The 20,226-nt window shown below is 42.5% G+C and overlaps 2 protein-coding genes across 2 annotated transcripts; one reads left to right on the forward strand and one right to left on the reverse strand.

Annotated features, from left to right (window-relative positions):
- Positions 1-302: 302 nt before the first annotated feature.
- LOC119741335 lies at positions 303-19,503 on the forward strand. The gene is made up of 11 exons (XM_038217086.1): positions 303-377; positions 2,601-2,672; positions 3,391-3,462; positions 10,270-10,413; positions 11,293-11,361; positions 11,772-11,852; positions 12,270-12,341; positions 12,822-12,875; positions 15,513-15,694; positions 17,123-19,036; positions 19,412-19,503. Exons 4-11 carry the CDS (start codon positions 10,382-10,384, stop codon positions 19,501-19,503), a joined length of 2,496 nt encoding a protein of 831 aa, XP_038073014.1. The 5' UTR covers positions 303-377; positions 2,601-2,672; positions 3,391-3,462; positions 10,270-10,381.
- LOC119741700 lies at positions 7,703-8,919 on the reverse strand. Its single transcript, XM_038217559.1, has one exon. The coding sequence runs from the start codon at positions 8,904-8,906 to the stop codon at positions 7,986-7,988; it is 921 nt and encodes a 306-aa protein (XP_038073487.1). The 5' UTR covers positions 8,907-8,919; the 3' UTR covers positions 7,703-7,985.
- Positions 19,504-20,226: the final 723 nt, after the last annotated feature.

The following is a 20,226-nucleotide window of genomic DNA, read 5'->3' on the forward strand; positions in this document are numbered from 1 at the left end:
AAAAAAACCTGTCGGAACCTTAAATCACTAAGACATTGGATAAAGCTTTTTCCTTAAAGAGTAAATCTTTGCTCCATCCAACTAAAACCATGCGGGGACACGGCTGTTAGTGAAATTCGTTCAGTCCAGCAGGTCCGGTTTTAACTCCAGTTTCCTCAGGAAGGACTCTTTCAACTGTTATGACTTTCAATCCTAGCTCAATGTTGGAAATTACAATGTTATTGTGGTGTCTTAATATTATTTTATAATTAAAAATACGAAGTTTTCTATCTTAAAAAACTTGTGTTTGTGTTCAGAGAGTTATCCAACAACACACTGTCTACAATCCCTTCCAAACTCTTCTACGCATATGGCAAGAAAAAAGAGATACTTGAAATGTAAGTTAAAATTTACCTTTATGTGCACATCAGCAAGACATAGACAATCTGTTAAAGGTACAGTCCATCATTTTTGCTTTGTGCATTTTGTTTGTTTGTTAAAAGCAACAAACGTGCTCCAAATTGAAAGAAGAGTGCTACACGACTAACCTAATGAAGTTTCAGCTCAGTTTTAGCTGCATGTACATTTCGAGAAAAACAAAGATCTTGGTTTCAAATCGAAAGTTGCTGCAGGCGCGGATCCAGGGGGGGGGGGGGGGGGGTTGGGGGTCAAAAAAAAAACCCAGCTCTCTCAAAAAAAAATTCCATACAAATTCCTGCAAAATAAGTCGACCCCCCCCCCCCCCCCCCCCCCCCCCGCTGTGACACCCAAAAAAAGTTATACTGGTATAGTGTTTGCCTGTTCAAAATACGGTACACCATTCTGTAATCTAGTGTTAATAATCATCGAATTTGAACAGCGCCCCCTATTCCCTATTGAAATATGGTACTAGCCCCCCCCACCCCCCCCCCCACCCCCCCCCCCCCCCCCCCCCCCCCACACACACACACACACACAGTTTTTGATTTTACGGAGGCTAAGTATACGGAGAAAAAACCTATGTACATTTTTAGATTGTTTTGCTGATGAAACACCCCCCCCCCTGCGAAAATTCCTGGATCCGCCCCTGTGCTGAATCATGTTTTAAATTTCCAGAGAGGCCACATAAAGCTTATTCTCGATCATAACCCAATCTAAAAACACGTTAAAATTGTGCAGCAGCAGAATTCCAGTCAAACCAGTGAGTTTGGCGGTTTTGAGACATCATCTTTTATTGAAAAAAAAAAAATCATTTTGCCGACGAGCATGGCTACGGCGACGCGCGCGCATACCAGAAACCGGGGACTTTTTTTTTTGGCCTTAAAAGCTGCCGTGAATTTGGATTAAAGGACAGCGAAACAACTGCGGGAATATTCTATTTGTTGATGAAGAAAATAGCACTCAAACAAACTGGATGCAAGGGTTTTTTAAGCAACGCGCACCAGCATTTTAAAGCGGGAAATGAATACGATAAATAAAATGGACCAAACTTCGAAATGAACATGCAGCTTGATAACCCATTTTGAATTTTATTGGGGAAATAACTACTACAGGTCAAAAATATTACTTTTACGGACATAAAAATATATCTTTCCATACAAACTTACAGGAAAAAAAGGTGTGCGTAACGCAACTTTTGCCCCACGCGCTAAAAAATTGCGCCGCCCATGGCAGAACGCACTGCCGATCAAGTCTTTTTATAGACCGCTTGCAGACGCGATTGATTATTGACGCGCAACGGTGCGCGACGCCATGTAATGGGACAAAATGTGCATGGATAGACATACGCCTGTCCCACAACCTACCCCTTCCAAACTACCCCTTCGCGAAATTTTTGAACACAACTCTGTTGCGCGCTGTCTTTGGAACAAAACGCGCTACGCACAACGCGCAACGCGCACACCAGCATGCATCATAGATATAGAATAGACCGCTTGCGGATGCGTATGATAATCGACGCGCAAAGGTGCGCGACGCCATGTTATGGGACAAATGTGCATGGATAGATATACGCCTGTCCCACAACATGGCGTCGCGCGCCTTCGCGCGTAGATTATCGAACGCATCCGCAAGCGGTCTATTCTATATCTATGATGCATGCTGGTGTGCGCGTTGCGCGTTGCGCGTTGTGCGTAGCGCGTTTTGTTCCAAAGACAGCGTGCCACAGAGTAAGGTTCAAACATTTCGCGAAGGGGTAGTTTGGAAGAGAGAAATACATTTTCCACGAATTTGGTATTGAAATTGAAGTTTATTTCAACTGTGTTTAGATTAAGAATATTAAAACCAAGCGGAATCTGTGGGTGAGGTGTTATAAAACAAATATTGAATGCTTTACCTCGTTCTGAAATAAAACTAGCCTCCCTCGGTGATCCATTGGGTATTCTATTTTCCCTTGGCTTCGCCTCGGGAAAATAGAATGTCCATGGACACCTCGGGAGGCTAGTTTTACCACAACACTCGAAGCATTCAATATTTGTATAATATGTGTGCCAGAAAAATGGGTATAGGGCGGAGACATTTATATAACATCCTCGTTTTAAAAGCTCGGTTGGCCATGTCAACATGGCCATCTTCTCGACATAGTACATCTTCTCGTTTCATAACCTCAAAACGTTCTCATGTACTTTTCATAAAAATAACAGAAGCTTCAGCAACAACAACATTTCAGAGATAGCGCCCGATGCTTTCTTAGGAGTGAGCTCCATTGCATCAATGTAAGTAGACTTTCATTGATACTCATAAACTGTTAGAGATGTAAAAGTGAGCTTCTATGAGCTCGATACAAATGAAATAAATATCTGTGTCTGTCTTGATCTACATATATTCCTTAACGAATTTTGCACAGAAGATTGTGATAAAGACCTCTCATCTAATTTAAGCTTTGACTATTAGTTAAGTCACAAAAGCTATTTCATTGGTACATGTAATATGTGAGTTATTTAAGGGGATATTTAGTTCAATAGTATAGGCCTCCTAATAACAATAATAATTTGGGAGGCTAATCATGGCAGCTGGGATGCTGAATTGCGAAGGACGCGGCTACAACGTGGTCAAGCCGCTGGCACGTAAAGGCGCCTATGGCTGCCGGCCACATCGACCCATATATGACTACGGAGCACAGCCTGAGATCGAAAGTGTTTGATTTTTCCGGAGGGGGGGGGAAAACCGGAGGGCCCGGAGAAAAACCCTCGTGGCACAGGAGAGAACCAACGCACAACTCTACTCACATGTGTCCCGCGGCCGGGATTCGAACCGGGGTCACCTTGGTGAGAGGCGAGCGCTTTACGCACAAGCCACCCATGCCACCCAGGAGCACACCTCCAATGGAAAGACGGGCTAAATATAAGAATAAATCTCAAAATTTTGACAATCAAAGCAGTTGTTCGAATTACTCAAGTCACCATTTATTAAAACACTTCTTTTCTCTTGCAGATATTTGGGTATCAATAAGATATCGTCACTTCCCGAGGACTTGTTTGACAACATAACGATACTTCACACGTTGTAAGTGAGAACCAAAGATGATGGCTGACTAGATATAGCACAATTCGGACGGTGACCCAATTCTTTAAATTCTGCTCAAAGTGTAGCGAACATACAGCAGCATTTCGTAGTTAGATGTCATGACAACTACTTTCACTTGTTGAATTGAGCTTTCAATAAAAGCTCATAAAAGTTGTGGTCTAAATATTAGAACACAGACCGTCAATGATTTACACAGATTTTTTTCAAATCGCACGATGATTAAAGGCCTATAGCCTGTAAGGCATTCTCAGTGAGAACACAGATCGGTATGACAAAGTAGTCCGCTCACTTTTTATTCGTCCCCCTCAAATAACACAAATGTCGGTAATTATACTCATACTACAAAAAGGAATCACGCAGGAGATAAGTTTGTTGTGTCTCTCGCCACAGCTTCAATGTTTTAATCAACCTTCTTCAACCGGAATACCAAAGATTAAGGGCAAACCGGATACATAGAGCACATTAACATTAACATTAAACATTAGGAGGTACCCATGACCACCTCACGTAGTTTGATGCTCACAAGAAAACTGATTGTGATACCCAAGACCACAGTGACGATAGTGATACCCAGTGACCACTACCCACCAACAACGGCCGTTGTGAAAGCCTATTAAATCAGGCGATAAAACCAGTTAACAGGTAAGGTGCTATAACTTCAGCACTTAATTAAAAACACATTCCCCACAGCAGGCACATGTAGTGGGGGTATAGCCATTGTGGTAACTCATAGGCTATACATGTACATGTAGATTCGAGATTAACATGTTACTGGATCAGCCCATGAGGCACATCACGGGCCACAATGAATTTAGTTACCAAGTTGAATTTAGTTAAGTACACTGTAGTCAAATGTTCACTCAAAACCAGCATTATGGGGCTCGTTCTCTTCTGGGGCACCAATAAAAATGCCAAACGCGAAAAGCGACCCACATAAGAAACAAGCACCATCACTGCGGGAACTTACATTAGTGACAAAATGCAGGAGCGCAAATTTTCTCGAAAGGCTGCATTACCCTCCGGAGAGAGGTGAACCCCATCTCTCCGGTAGAGGTGAGCGGCAGACCAATGAAATTGGGGGTGATCAAGTACACTGATTCCCAGCCTGCGACATTGTGACCTAGCCCAGCGGTTAGTCGCTCGCCGTATGTGTTCCATGGATTTTTGGGATTGTGCACCATAGTAAAATAGCCGGGGTAATATACATGACCAAACAAGTTTGGTGTTAGGAAATCTCTCCTGACATTCTGCCAGCATGAAGGCTAGAGTATGCCGAATCGCATAGAAGTTGAGCTGCACTAAGTCATTAGTACCAACATGCATTACTATAATGCCTACATCACCAATGCCGTCCAACAAATATGCTAATTGATTCAAGCGTGCTCCACTTCGCCCATTCCATTGCACAGGGATACCCATATCATATGCTGCCCATCGAACCAGTGAATCCCCCACTATCCCAGCACAGCGTTGCTCATGTGGATGAACACCTAAAAATCAAATAAAAATATTTGCTTAAACCCTGTGAAAATTGACTATGGGGAAGGGGCGGAGGTAACTGGCTAGCGCGTCCGACCGCCATCGACCCATACGCTGTATGTCTGTGAAGGGAAGGCCCAATGCATATGCAGTAGATGCTGCCCCCATACGAAATGAGTGGGATCTATAATGTGAATTCGTGATGCCGCAGCCTGACAATGCAGACTGCAAAACTCTATTGAACTGGTAACGAGTAAGCGGTTGACTATCAATGTGACAAAAGAGGGGGCCTTGTGTTCTTGGGCGATTTTGAACAAATTGTTGAAGCGCTGCAACAGGGCAGAGAGTGGCATCAGCCCACCGACCTACAAGAACAATTTGAGGGGGGCCACGCTGATTTGTCTTAGACTGGCGCAGTGCCAACGTTACTGACTCGCAGCCGCTGGAGAAGCGTATGTCTGAAATGTGCAAAACTGCAGGCTGCACATCCCCCGCGAATTTGCCGTGAACTCACTAACTCGTAAGAAACCGAAAAATGCAAGAAGCATAGCAGAGCGAAACAATGTCACTTCATAATGTGATGAACAAACTTCAGGCAAAATTGCCATAATGCGCGAAAGCAGCGCCAGCGATATTGGTGACCTGCGGTCTCTTCGCGAAACCCCACGCCTACAACCTTCGAGTAATTTTGTAACCATATACGAATCAGTTGGGTCTGGTCTGCCCATTAACTTGTACTTACAACTTACCCCCGCGACGTATGTTGCAATTGTTGATGGGGAATATCGCCGGATGGAAAGCCAGGCGATGAACTCACCTATGCACTGCGGATTCACGACCCGACTACTGTATGTGGATTGAAGGAAACCACAAAAAGTATTCCACCCCGAATTGTATGCCTTGTGTGTATTTCGCGCAAAAGCCAACTGTAGCAACCTATGTATTTCCTGATCTACCATACTTGGGGAAGAATTGGAAGCGGAGTCATCACTGGCTCGGCCTGGGGGGCTAAGGCAAAGAAGCGCTGCATCTGAAAACGAGATAATGCATCAGCTTTGTCATTAAATACACCTGGAATGTGAGCTGCCTTGAAGATGATATTGAACTTCAAACACTCTAACACAAGTAAACGAATTAAAGGGAATATACAACATTTGCAAACATCGAAAAAAAAAACTACCAAGTTTTTGCGAAATACCTTAATAGGATGTTGGTAAATGACAGCCTGAAGCATCCTGTAAAATTATGGCACCTGGTATACTGTCATTTTCAAGAAAAGTGGTATTTTTGTATCAATTTCCAACGCTGATCGGCCGATCAGCGTTGGAAACAACTGGCTTTTTTTCAAATACTGGCCCCAATTGACCATTGCACTTGTTTGCAATCGATTACAAACCTATGAACGGGTACGAGCCAGCTAGACTGGTTCCCTGACCTTACAATTCCCCAATGTATGTAAACTGCTCTGTTTCTTCTTATATGGAGTCAGGGAACCAGACTACAGGAAAATGTTCGTTTTTCTTGGTTTTTATAGCATTTTCGAACCCAAAACCTCCAAAAAGTCAGTGCAACTATATTTGCTTTATATTTCCAACCCCCAATTCCATCCATTTCTGAAAATTACAGCAAAAGCAAATGATGTATATTCCCTTTAAGTGCATGCACTTTTCACATTGAGCAGATTGTCCGTTAATCATGTGGACCACTGCCATGTTATCAGAGTGAAACCGAACTCTGTGATTGGCTAAGATAGGCCCCCACACAAGGATGGCTACAACTACAGGATACAATTCCAATAGGGCAATGGAGGGTGTATATGATGTTCCTTGCCGCCAACGGCCTTGCAACCATTTCCCTTGAAAATAAGCCCCGATACCAATTGAAGCCGCTGCATCTGTGAAAAACTCAAGTGTTGCCGAAGATTCCCATTCATGCTTCAGCAGTGGGGTGACACCATTGTAATCTCGCAAAAATGTCAACCACATCAATAAATCAAGTTTTGCGCCATTCGTTATCCGCACCCTATGCCATGGTCGCTTTAACCCTTTGACAAAGCAATAAGCCGCCTAATAAACGCCCGACCCGGCGACACAGCCTTGCACACGAAATTAAGAGAACCGACAAGGGACTGGATTTGCACTAACTCTGCTTTTGGCTTAGCAAGCATAGCCCGCACTTTAGTGGTGAGCATTGCTACTTTGTCGGGCGGGACCCTTACCTGCCACTGATTCACATCAATTTCAAGCCCCAAGTATGTGAGAACCTGCGACGGACCTTCTGTTTTTTCCGTAGCAATGGGAACACAAAGTTCCCCACATAATGCTTGAAAATTGTCTAGGCGTGTCTGACATGACTGTCTTGATGGGCCAACAAACCAAAAATCATCTAGATAATGTGTTACATCACCCTCTTTGGCCATCTTGCGAACACTAAATTCTAGAAAAGAGCTAAACTTCTCAAATAGCGAACACGACATTGCACACCCCATGGGAAGACATTTGTCAAAGTAAAACTGATTTTTAAACTTGAAACCGAGCAAGTCATAATTGAGCGGGGTGATTGGTAACAGGCGGAAAGCCGATTTGATATCTGATTTTGCTAGCCACGCCCCCTTTCCTGCTTGAACAACTAAATCTACAGCCTCGTCAAACAATGCATACCGTACTTTGCACTGTTCTTCATCTATAAAATCATTAATTGAACCCCCGTATGGGAACGAAAGATGATGTATCAACCGAAAAGTGCCCTGTTCCTTCTTGGGTACTAACCCGATGGGTGAACATTGCAAATTTTCAAAGGGGGGGTGCGCGAAAGGCCCGGCAATCCTGCCTGCTTGAATTTCTTTTTCCAATTTCAGTTTGACCATATCCGGGTTCGATGAAGCTGATTGAAGGCAGTCCGAATCCCTACGAATCCTAGGGCCACTGTATCCAATTGAAAAACCCTTGGAAAACCCTTCCAACAAAATTGCTTTGTCTAAAATGTTGTCATAATCGCAAAGCAGCGAGTGCAGCACCGACAATTTAATTGGGGTTGGGAGCACGAAAATTAGCTTTCCCAGTCACCAAAGCATGTGCATTTTTCTTTGTTCCAGCTGAATCTACCTGACTGCCGGCCAAGGCTGTTTGTTGAACAGAGTGTGCATAGCCTTTCCCCGAAAACCCCCTTGCCCCCCCTGTTTGGAGGCGCGTGTGTACGCCAGGAAATCTGCATGTTGGTGAACCGTGTCCGTGACGACCACATGCAGCGCATTTGTGCTGATATTTACAGTTGACGAACTTACAGCCGTTCGGACTGTTGAACGCAAAGCATAAGCGAGTGACCGTGTGCGGTGCAGCCCGCGGTGCCCCTCCGAATGCGGCAGGGGCCGCTTCGTAAGACGCGACCGTCAGCCACAATTCGACATCAAGCTCACCCCAAGATTTGTGGGGCTGGGCTTCAAGCCGGAGACGAAACTGTTCGTCATATAATCGCCAACTGCGGCCAGGGAACTGAACCGATGCCGTGCGGACAATCTCAGTGTATTTCAGTAGTTCGTTAACCCGAGAAGGAAACTTAACCAGGTATATTGCCATAAAAGTATGAAAAGCTGACACCCACTTGTCCCATGTGTCCATTTTCTTTTGACGGCTTGTTTTGACCTGATTTGAACGCAAAAACATCTTGTCATTTTCAATGACTAGCGCGACTTCTTCCGCTTTGTTAGACCGCGCAAGTACCTCCGAAGCACTATCCGCGAACAACAGTGACATGTCTACATACTCATTCCGCCATATTTTGTCTTTTAATGACTGAGAAACATGCCCCCCAATCAATGATGTAGACTGAACGCGAGGGATAGGTTTCGGATTTCCGGAAACCCCATCGATTGCAATCCCCGGTAGGTTATTAACCAAGGGTGCCGACAAACCACTACCTACGTTACTGGTTACATTGTTACCCATGCCCCACGGAACAGTATACAAATGTGTGTCATTTGTAGCAGTGATTGGACAGGGGGGCGACGCAACTGAATATATAGGTATACCACGAGCACTATTATATAAAGGTGCCTCAGCTATTCGTCCCCCACTTGGCTTGGAGGAAAACCCACTGCTTGCCCACTTGAAATGCAAGATGTCATGCTTGGAGGAGATGTAAATATTGGCCTAGGCCTACTTGGAATTTCCCCCATCATGCCCATGGTAGAAATTAAGCTTGCAGCAGATGGGAATGACCTACTATTTCCCATGACCCCACGGAACTCACCCGACCCTTGGCCTTGGGGAGTAGAGGCAAAAACCGCCGGCTGATTCCCGACTAGGCCTAGTGGCTGTACCACCGTAGGCATAGCCGCCGAAGAGCCGGCCGCCATCCCACCAGTTGCTCCATAAGCCGCGGCTAACATCGTGGATGCAACGGGCCTCGCTGCGTCTATCACGGGTGCCGACTGCGCTGCTTGATCCAACGGTGCCGACTGCGCTGCCTGATCCAACGGTGCCCACTGGGTCAAAGGTGAAGGCTGACCATATCCATAATGACTTGGCATACCCATCGATGCCTGGTGCTCTGTTGTAAGCGGGACTGAAGCCGCCGTCTGACGTGGCTCATCAGGCATGGACAGCGCCGATATACCTGTAGCAGGCTGACCTGGTGCCCTGACGACACTTGGCCCACCGTGAATCTCGGCGACATGGACTGCGGCCTGACGTGCCGAGCTTCTCTGTGGCGCTGACGAAGATCTGCAAGCTCTCTTTCGTGGCCCCGGTGCCGGCCGTACGGACTCTGGCCTGCGTTTGGGCCTACCTCTTGGCATGTCCTTGTCTTTGCGGACTCCCCACGCGCCAATTGCTCGTAATTCCAATTCTAATTAAACCCGAAATTCGGGTGTAGAAAAGTTTTCAATCGAGCGTTGATGTTTCTAGATTGAAGCCGTGACTAAAAGTGAATTTGCGCACTCCCGATAGAATACAATGCGCTGATTGGCTGCCGCGCAATCCTAGCGCGGCAAAATAAAGGGAGAGTGCATACAACGTCCGCAATGAAGTTTGCGCACGTCCCGCAAGCGATGTTCTGTTTTTATTGGTTGCCCAGGGGTGTTCAGAATCCCAATTTGCATACAACCTTTCTTAATCAGGATACTCATGCACACTGTATGCTGTACAATTATTGAACACCCATAAGTACGATCAAACTGGATTTTGCGCTGAGTATAATAAATTTTACCAGTTATATGGTAAAATGTGTTAATACAGATAGCGTGTCTGTTTGTTGTAATCTAAACTCTTATGCTACTCTGTCTAACAAAACTGCTTTCATTTCTTTCAGAGACTTGTCTAAAAATAATCTTTCTTCGTTTCCGGCGGAACTTCTGAAGTCTCAACATAAACTTCAATATCTATATCTTCAACTCAACTACATAAAAGAACTTAGAAAGGGGATGCTTGACGGACTCCATTCTTTGCGAGAATTGTAAGATGTTGTGCCCCTGAATTAAGAACAACTGAACCCAACCCAATATCCAATGACCATATCCGAAAACATTACAGCACCAAACCAAACACCCTGGAAACCTTTAACACCCAACCTAGACTTTCGAAAATCTGCAACCCCCTATCTCTGAACTTCCAAAACCCCAAACCCACAGGGCCCGCGCCTTCAACAAGAAACCAAAACAAAGCTAAACATTTACAGAGCCCCACATATATATCTCGAATCAGTAGAAAGCAGGAGGTCGTGGGTGCGAGTCCCACCCGAGTGATTTTTTTCCAACTTTCACTCGGTAGGTAACACACTGAGTATACAGTGTTTGTACGTCGGTGAAGGGCAAAAACCTAATATTGATTTATATCACCTTGACTCCAAAAAAATGAAATCCATCTTATGAATGTAGCTAAAACCTGAACCTCAACTTTACCCCAACCCTATTCCACTTAAATCCCAAACCCAGAACCTCCAAAGTCCAAACCCTATAGCCCGTTTTTACGACGCTTCAATAAGCACAGAGTTTTCTGCTGATATTGGCTTGACTCATAGTCCTGATATTGGCGAAACTCTCAGGAAGATCTTGGTAATCTAAGTAAGCAAAATTTATATTAATGTGTGTTGTATGCGTACATTTTGTGGAAGAGCTGTTCAGTTTATATCACAAAACTACTGCCACCGTTAATTTGACCTTGTAAATCTGCAAACCCCTATTCTAAAATCCCTAAAATCATCACCCCAAGCTACAAATTGCTGTATTTAATTTCTGCTTTTTAGACAATTTAGAATTGTTTCCACGATACTCCTAAGAAATGAATGCCTCAAGTTTAATCTTGAAATCTTTTTGTTGTTTGAATATACTTACAGAGTGATAGGCGTCAATATGATCCACACGATAGATAACTATGTGTTTTCAGAGACACAGTTGGTGAATCTGTGAGTAATTTATTGAATTTTACTACATTAATAATTTCTGTTTTCCAGCCTAACAATTTGTCGGACAATTATTTTTTTTCGAGAACTTTCCTCGACAGGTTATACGTACCCTTTTTTCCCCGACCTTATTATACACTTTTGATTTTGTAATGCAATTAAATTAAAAAAAAAAGGATTACCACCGCTTTGACATATTCCTTTCATACATTGTGTGCATTTGTACAGAACTCAGCCATCTGTGATTATTATGTGCAAACCAATATTTCTACATTGTCGAAAAATCGAATTTTTTTAAACTGCTTTTCAAATTTGAAGTTATTTCAAGTTACTAATTACGCAGAGCCTGAATGAGACAGGTTTACCTATGACTGACGATCTATCCTTTGGTACTTGTTGACATTTTATGGCAGACAATTATTCCACAACAAGCTGACATCGCATGGACTTGGAGAACACCCATTTGCCACAAGAAACAAGTCACTACAGCTCGTGTAAGTCTTGAGAAGATTCAGACAGGTTAAGCTATCGTTGATTATCTTTGAAGTTTGCCAATCTGCAATATGCATGAAATACGGAGACTACCGGTACTAGTGTTTGTAATAAAATTGTCATTTCGGTTATTATTCATCCCCCCCCCCCTTAATGACTCAATTAAATTCCTTCGGCATCTTTCTGCCGGTATCAATCAAACCAACAACCACACACACATTTTGTTGTCAAAACATTAAGACTGAGATGAAATGTTTTATTCTCTGAAAAGGGTGTGAAAAGATGCTTGCAACAATATGATCAACATTACTGTCAATAAACCCATGAAAATAGCAACGAATATATATATTTTCTGAATGTGACTTATTTTATGCTTAGAGGTTTGCTTTGATGATCCGAATTTCTACATTGTTTTTCAGATCTTTATATCGCAACTACTTCGACAAAATCTGCAATTCTGCTTGGCAAGATTTAGGACAGAATTGCAACGTGTAAGACAATTGAATTCTGGGACTTCAGTTATGAGCAAAATAATAAGCAAAAATAATAATAAGGGACACTGGCTTGAAAGGTTCCTGTAAACAATATTTACTGCATAATTTGCACTGTGGATAACTTCGGTAGCGTAACTACCATTACTGAATGGGATGAATGGCTAAAGAGAAAAGAATTCTGAATTGGTCACTGAGTGTCGGCTACATAGGCCTACTTTAAAATGCCTCAGGCTGAAACACAGACATATAAACGCATTTATATGTCTGTGGGCTGAAATGACATCGCAGCAACAGCGCCCTCATTTGTTTTCAGCAAAAGCATGAAAGTGTTTTCAAATATAGACGTTTCAATTTTCAATAAGATTATCGCAACAAATGACGTCAAATGGTTTCCATAAATTTAAGTAGAAACGCAAAAACAATACGATTACTGTTTAATCATGAGTGTTTCTCTTTACCGTATCTCTTCATCTTCAGATCATTGGAAAACACACTCAAAGTGGTACCCTTCACAAGAGTGGACCTCAACATGTAGGTATTGTTTGTAAAGACCCGATTTTTACAGAGTAAGCAATAACAATGACCTTTATCAAGTCCAGTAAGTTAAGGGCCGAAGAGGAGAATCTCAAGGCCTGATTTCACCCCCTTGTTCCGTTCGATTGTATTGACAACGTCGATCATTAGATCGTTGCAGTGTTGCAGTGTTGCAATGCAGTGTTTTTAAACTAACGGTAAATGAAACATAATACATTCCCCGTCATGTACTATTATATAACCGACATACAGATCCTTGTCATTTGATTGGTGGAACTCACATCACGTGACATTCGTTATTGTTCCCATTCACGCCGCGGCTCAAAAAGTACTATCCGCCCATGGGGAATAGGAAATATACAAATATTGAGTGGATCAGCGTGGAATGGAGGAATATTATCGCAAGGTAAAATCTTGACTTTTCCATTTCACGTGGTGAAGCCGAGTGAACTGAAAAAGTCCAGATTTTACCAAAACCTGGGTCGTAACACGGCCTGTCAAAGGCCGCCATGTTTGTTTGAACTGTTTGTCTCGCTATGATTTTCAAGATGGCGTACCCTGATAAAGGTCTATTTTCCATAACACCTCACCTACAGATTCTGTGTCTTGATTGGCCGAGAGCGAGTCACATGGCACTTTCTATTTTTGCTATCTTTCTGTGCACGGATAAAAGTACTATACCCGTATCAACCAAAGTACTTTTGTTGATGCACCCTAACGTGGCGCGGCCCCCAACGTGGTGCACTTTGATTGTTTCGCCTGTAGCGCCAAGCTTGAGCAAAAGTTTTAACTGAAACTTCACATAAAATGAAATTACATCAAGTTCTAAACACTCCTGTTCATAAATTGCGAGTTTATTTACCCGTAACAAAGTTAGAAGAAACATGTATTAAGTGATTTTCCGATTTCATTTTCATGTGCAAAGTGAACCCTTTGAAAATGCCCCGAAACATAAGAAAATAATTCTCCGACAAACATCTAGCTGGGTGTGTAAGTAGCGATAATAATTATTTATCAGAATTTATCAAGTTTACAGAAATTCTTCAATGTTATTTGGAATTTTCCGAGATTTATTCAGGTGCGCCATTTAGGGAACACTCCGCCAATTTGTGCCCAATTTCCGGACGCCACCGTCGGATTTAATTTAGGATTAAATTATGAAACCGAAATTGCTCACAGAGGTTAAATAGCAAGCATTGTCAACAAAGAGGTTTGGCAACACTACACGAGGAAAGTCGGGTAAGCTTTGAAGTGCGCCACGTTAGGGAACACGACTATGTACCATTAGCAACCAAAGTACTATATCCGTAGACTTGGCCAAGTCTGGGTTGCGCTCGGTCTGTGCCTTTAGTAAATCCACTCACAGCGCATATCGCATATGGTTGCAGACCAGTAAATAGGCCCCAAATTGCCTACGCCAGCCAAATCACGATTTGCATGCCCTCAAAATCTTCAGTATTTGAGAGTATTGTGGGCCATGAACTTGAGGGTTTGTAACAAATATGAGTGGAAGCCGTGCACAGGACTGGGAGCTTGCAGTTGTGTGTAATTTGGATATAATTTGGACCCTAAAAGTGCTCTATATTGCAATGGAGTGTAGCCATCGTTTTTCAAAATGGCGATGGGCTTCAGGACTATTTTTAGGGGTGATCATCTTCGGATGGAAATTTCTCCTAAAAGTCATCAGTTGACCCCCCGAAAATTGAAAAGAAAATGAAAGGTGATGAAATAAGCTTTTATTTGATGTGTGTCTCGAACACCTTGGAGAGTTGCAAGTATTTTTCCCGAATTTCTGAAGTGGGAGCATTTACCATTGGGGTCTATGGAAGTTTATTTACTGGTCTGCTACCATATGTCCTTACAATACATAACGCGCGCCCTCATGCGTCGAATCTGGACCTTCGTATTAAAAATGTACAAGTACATGATATTTTCAAGTGATGCAGAATTGCAAACTTTTGCACCACATGCTCTGCAAGACATGCACACACATGTACGTGTAATGCGCATGATGTACAATGTACATACAGTGTGTGCGCATTGTTATACGGCACTGAAGTGGAACGCGCGCTGAAGTGTACCTTGTCGGGCATCTGGAAAGACGTAAACTAAGTGATTTTGCTACTTTTTTTTAAGATACCGACTTAAAGCAATTCCGACTTGAGTCAAGTCTTCTATATGCGTGACGTGGTATTTTTGTGCACCTTGAGCGTTGCGTGTAGCGCGTATTTTCCAAAGAGAGCGCGCCACAGAGTAGGTTTTCGTGAAGGGATGGTTTGGAAGAGAGAAATACATTTTCCACCAATTTTGTATTGGAAATGAAGTTTATTTTAACTGTGTTCAGATTAAAATAATTTAAAATACTAAAACCAAGCAGAATCTGTGGGTGAAATGTTATAAAACAAATATTGAATGCTGTATCTCATGGTGAAGTAAAACTAACCTCCCTCGGTGATCCATGGAGCACTTTATTTTGGATCATCTCGGGATGCTAGTTTTACTACACCACTCAAAGCAATCAATATTTTGTATATCATTGTGATTTTCCACCGTGGTCAAATAGATATATGTTGCGTAAAAGGCTTAGTGGAAATGTTTGGCCAGGTTATTGATATATTTTATTGATCTTTTCAGTGATTTAGTTGGACGTTGGTATGCTACGTCAATAATAGTTGGGAAATCCACCAGTAAAGCAATGAATCAATGTGGATTCAGCTGCAAAGATCTGCAGCATGTGAAAAATACATTTAATTGTACATCGTGCTCTCAAGGTACATATGGAGGAGTGTTTGGTGGGTGTAAGCCCTGCCCTCCAGGTATGTCTTCCTATATTTTAGGATAGGCCTATGTTTCATATCTCTTTTACATTTGACATCAAATAGTTCTTCAACATGAAGATCATTTAAGTTGACAATTGCTATTATTGCAATTGTCCAATGTCAAGAATTGCCCTGCAATGTACAACCACAGAAGGTTGATAACCGATGAAGCCAGCACCGTTTTTCAATATAACACGCACAAGCTGAAAAAATGAGATAGTAAGGCCAAAAAAAAAAGTCTCCGGTTTCTGGTATGGAGCTTGTCCAAAAGTGGTGCGGCGACGCGGCTTTTTTTTTTTTTTACCTGACTTTTTTTTTTTTTACCTGACTTTTTTGCTCCAAATGTCGGCTGGTGACTGCAAATGGTGCCCGACTAAACTTAGTGCAAATATATGGGAGTCCAGAGAGGCCACATAAAGCTTATTCTCGATCATAACCCCATCTAAAAACACGTTGAAATTGCGCTGCAGCAGAATTCCAGTCAAACCAGTGAGTTTGGCGGTTTTGAGACATCATCTTTCATTGAAAAAAAAACTTTTTTCATTTCGCCGACGCGCATGGCTACGGCGACGCGCGCGCATACCAGAAACCGGAGACTTTTTTTTTGGCCGAACGGACAGACATTTAAAAAGTGACATAATACGGGAACGGTAATAGCCCGATTATCCGAAGGTTCGACAGTCCGAAGGTTCTCTAGGCCGAAGAGTCATTAGACCGAAGGTTCGTTAGTCCGAAGATTCGATAGTCCGGAGGTTCGATAGTCCGTAGGTTCGATAGTCCGTAGGTTCAGATAGTCCGTAGGGCCCATTATTCCGAAAATAGCATAAAGGTTATTTAATCTGAAGGCTAGGCTCAATAGTCCGATTACACGATAGGATTCTACAGTCTGAATCGACAATAAGGTTCGATAGTCCGAATAGACGATAGGGTTCAGATTCGTCAGTCCGACAATTCGGACTATCGGACCTTCAAAACTAAATGTCATTAAACTATCGAACTATACTTTCGTAATAATGAACCTTTGGAATATTGAACCTTGTTTTCATTACGGACTGTTGAACCTTCGGACTAATAAACCTTTCTAAATTCGGACTACCGAACCTTCGGACCAATGAACCTTCGGATTATCGAACCTTCGGACTATCGCGTCAAAATGTTCGGATTAAAGAACCTTATTTCATTGTCGGACTATCGAACCCCCTCTTTTCGAAGAGTTGCGCATTTGGTCTGTCAAAATGTTCGGATTAAAGAACCTTATTTCATTGTCGGACTATCGAACCCCCTCTTTTCGAAGAGTTGCGCATTTGGTCTGTCGAACCTTTGGTCTATCGGGCAGACCCCGCGGGGAACAAAAGTCTCAAACAATTTGTTTAAACGAAGTGAAAATACTGTTGTATTTGAGACATTGTACTGATTTTCTTCCAGGCGGATTTTACCAGGACATCACCGGATCAGTCGCCAATCGACGCACTGGTATGAATTGCAAGCAATGTAATAAGGGTACTTACGTCCCACAAAATAAACACCTTGGGAAAACTATCGGTGATTGCGCAGTTTGTCCAACAGGCACCAATAAGAGTGTTCATGCAGGATACCGAGCATGTCCCTGTGCGTCCAATCACTACCGTAAACACAGGTTCGGTCAATGTTTTTCGTGTCCCAAAAAAGGAATCAACTGTACGGGAGAATATCAGCATCTTCTGCCAGGATTCTGGTGGACATGGGACTGGGGTCCAGCTGACAACTATCAGTCCTACAAGAAATTTGTCAAAAATTTACTCACCTGCAATGATAGCTATGACAGGCACACTGAAAGTTTTCATGGAATGTTACCAAAAGTTCATAAATGTCCTACCTCCGAATCGTGTAAGAATCTTGCAGCTGGAATAAACGCAACGTGTGATGATGGTCATGCCGGTTTCCTGTGTACACAATGTCAAGCAGGCAGTTATGCTTGGCTGGATAAATGCTTTGAGTGTCCAGGGATTTGGGCGTTGATATTGGAAGTCTTGGCAGTTCTTGTCATCCTTGCAGTTTTGCTCATAATTGTCTTACTAGAACTCAGACGACACAAACGAAGTGGTCGATCACTCATTAGCTTTCTGTTCTCTCGGTTCAAAATCCTACTAGGCTTTTATCAAATCATGGGTGAGATATTCGAAGTGATGAATGAACTTTGCTGGCCAAAGTCACTGGTAAAACTTGGTTCCTTCTTGCAATTATTGGAGGCCAATTTGATGCAGGTGATTGTCAGTCCTCGATGTTACTTTCCCGATTTCACCTATCCCAATGTTTACATCGCATTCATTGCTGGTGCGTCGTTCTCGGTTACTGTGATATTGTCAGGATTGGGCATTCATGGTTTTAGGCAATTCCATCTGCGGGTGAAGAGTGCACCGGATGAGGTTCGCAAACATACGCTGGCTAAAACAAATGAAAAAATTCTCTTGGCTGTTGTCATTCTGTTGTTTGTTGCATACCCAAGCTTATCAGCTGTCATCATTAGCTTACTGCCTTCGGGATGTGTCACATTCTCATTGAATGAAAATGAAAATGTTACCGTTACTCGGCTCAGATCCGACTACTCCGTTGACTGTAACAGTAGTCAACATGTTGCATTTAACTACGCTGCCGAGGTTTCCGTGTCTTATGTTGTTGGTTTCCCGACTGTATTACTAATCATGTTATGGTTACATCGTCGTAGACAAGCATCGAAGAAAAACGGTCATCAGCTTGAAACTGCTGGTATCCAGGCACACAGTCTCGTTGACCAGCAGTCTTTACTTGATACTGACGACACGGGCCCGTCTTGCAGTTACCATACTGCCAGTCATGCAGATCAAACTCATCCTAGTGATTCACTACATATGGAAGATAAAGAAATTGCACATATCGGTGATTCTCTTCAACGACTTAGCTCCGAATTACCTCTTGAAGAATCAATAGAAGTAAGCTCAGAAAGCATTACCTGGGTGAGTTTCCTGGACGAGAACTACAAGGAGCAATATTGGTATTGGGAGATAGTGGAACTAGCTCGCAAAGTCCTCCAAGTCCTGTTCGTTCTGTTATTCGGTGCGGATGATCAATTCATTCTCTTTGCGACCATTATCGTATCTGTTGCCTTTCTAATCGCCCACGCTTACTTGAAGCCAATGAAGGATGCCGCAGAGCACCGTATTCAGATGTGGTCCTTGACTACCATCTTTTTGAATCTACTGGCGGCATCCTTGCTTGTATTACCCAGCGAAGATGGCCATACCGATGACAGTGATGCAAGGAAGGAATTTCTGGCAGTATTTCTTGTCCTGCTTAACATCAGCATCTTTGTAATCGTGGCGGGTATGTATTTTGATTTTCTATCGCGCGACATAGTTGCGGTTTGCAAAGTCTTTCGGTCTTTGTCATTTACAATAAGTTAACAACTTTCAAATGAAGCAGCTTTCCTAAACACAATTGTTGGCTAAATTGGTAGGTACTTTCTACAGTTACTTATAACATTTTTGATTTACTCTTCTTTTTTTCTTAACTAAACTTGCAGCCGTATTACAGTGGCCCACACAAATATTTTGTCTTAAAAATCCGACTGTTTGATCAATTTGATCTTCCCCCTCGTGAGCATATCTGTGTATTATTTGGTTTGTGTTCACATATTTATTTTTTAGTGAGTTCCATCCACGTGTGTCTGAAGGTTCTATCCCAAACTGCGTGTTGTAGCTACACTGCAGCATGTTTCCGTCACATATGTCGTTGTCTTGCACCAAGCCATCATCGCACACAGGAGAAACATCGCGACGATACTGAGCTAACGACAACTCTGATAAGTGGAGTACCTATTGAAGATCGGAGAAACAATAACAAGTGCCGTACTGTTTAGGAATTGCATTGTATTTTCCCCTCCAACATCGAAAAAATGATGAATTGAGAATAACTAGGCTGTGAAGTATGGTCAGAGTATTTGATGGCCGTCCTTATTAGTGGATAAAAATGATGATGATGATGATGATGATGATGGGGATGATGATGATGACGATGATGATCCTGTCTGCAAACATGGGACTTTTTGTAGTTTGAGAAAAGTTCGTTTTGACTTGGACGGATAATGATTGAAGCATTGACAAAGGTGGAAACCTTGCATCAGAAGAAATAGTTAAATGACTTACGGAATAACCCTTTATTACTTTATATTAGAAATAGTTAAATACATGTATTGGTTTAGAAAATATCTGTTTTCAATTGTTTGTATAGTGCAAACTTCGTGGCTTCCCTGAATGTTTTTATCATAATCTAGTTGTAATACTTTAACAGCTACAATGTTTCTTTTTGTACCAGGCAGCTCTGTTTCTAATTATTATATAAACTTAAAATGTCAAACTTTAATCTTTTACGCAGAAATGTCGACTAGTTTTGTATAACCAGTGGTTTTTGTAGCTCAATTCCTTGGTACTAAATAGTGAATTTTATGAGCAAAATCGGGCACTGATAAAAGCAAAACTGAGACAGTGAAAAGAGGCTCAATCGGGATGAAAAAA

Source organism: Patiria miniata, unplaced genomic scaffold (genome assembly GCF_015706575.1).
Source record: "Patiria miniata isolate m_02_andy unplaced genomic scaffold, ASM1570657v1 HiC_scaffold_5, whole genome shotgun sequence".
In the NCBI taxonomy this organism is placed as follows: Eukaryota; Metazoa; Echinodermata; class Asteroidea; order Valvatida; family Asterinidae; genus Patiria; species Patiria miniata.

Excerpts from the sequence above, each read along its gene's own strand:
- LOC119741335 (XM_038217086.1), top strand. The coding sequence starts at position 10,382 with ATGCTTGACGGACTCCATTCTTTGCGAGAATT. Across the intron at positions 10,414-11,292 it reads CTCCATTCTTTGCGAGAATT|AGTGATAGGCGTCAATATGA; the intron begins GTAAGATGTTGT and ends ATATACTTACAG. Across the intron at positions 11,853-12,269 it reads AACAAGTCACTACAGCTCGT|ATCTTTATATCGCAACTACT; the intron begins GTAAGTCTTGAG and ends ATTGTTTTTCAG.
- LOC119741700 (XM_038217559.1), bottom strand. The coding sequence starts at position 8,906 with ATGGGTAACAATGTAACCAGTAACGTAGGTAGTGGTTTGTCGGCACCC.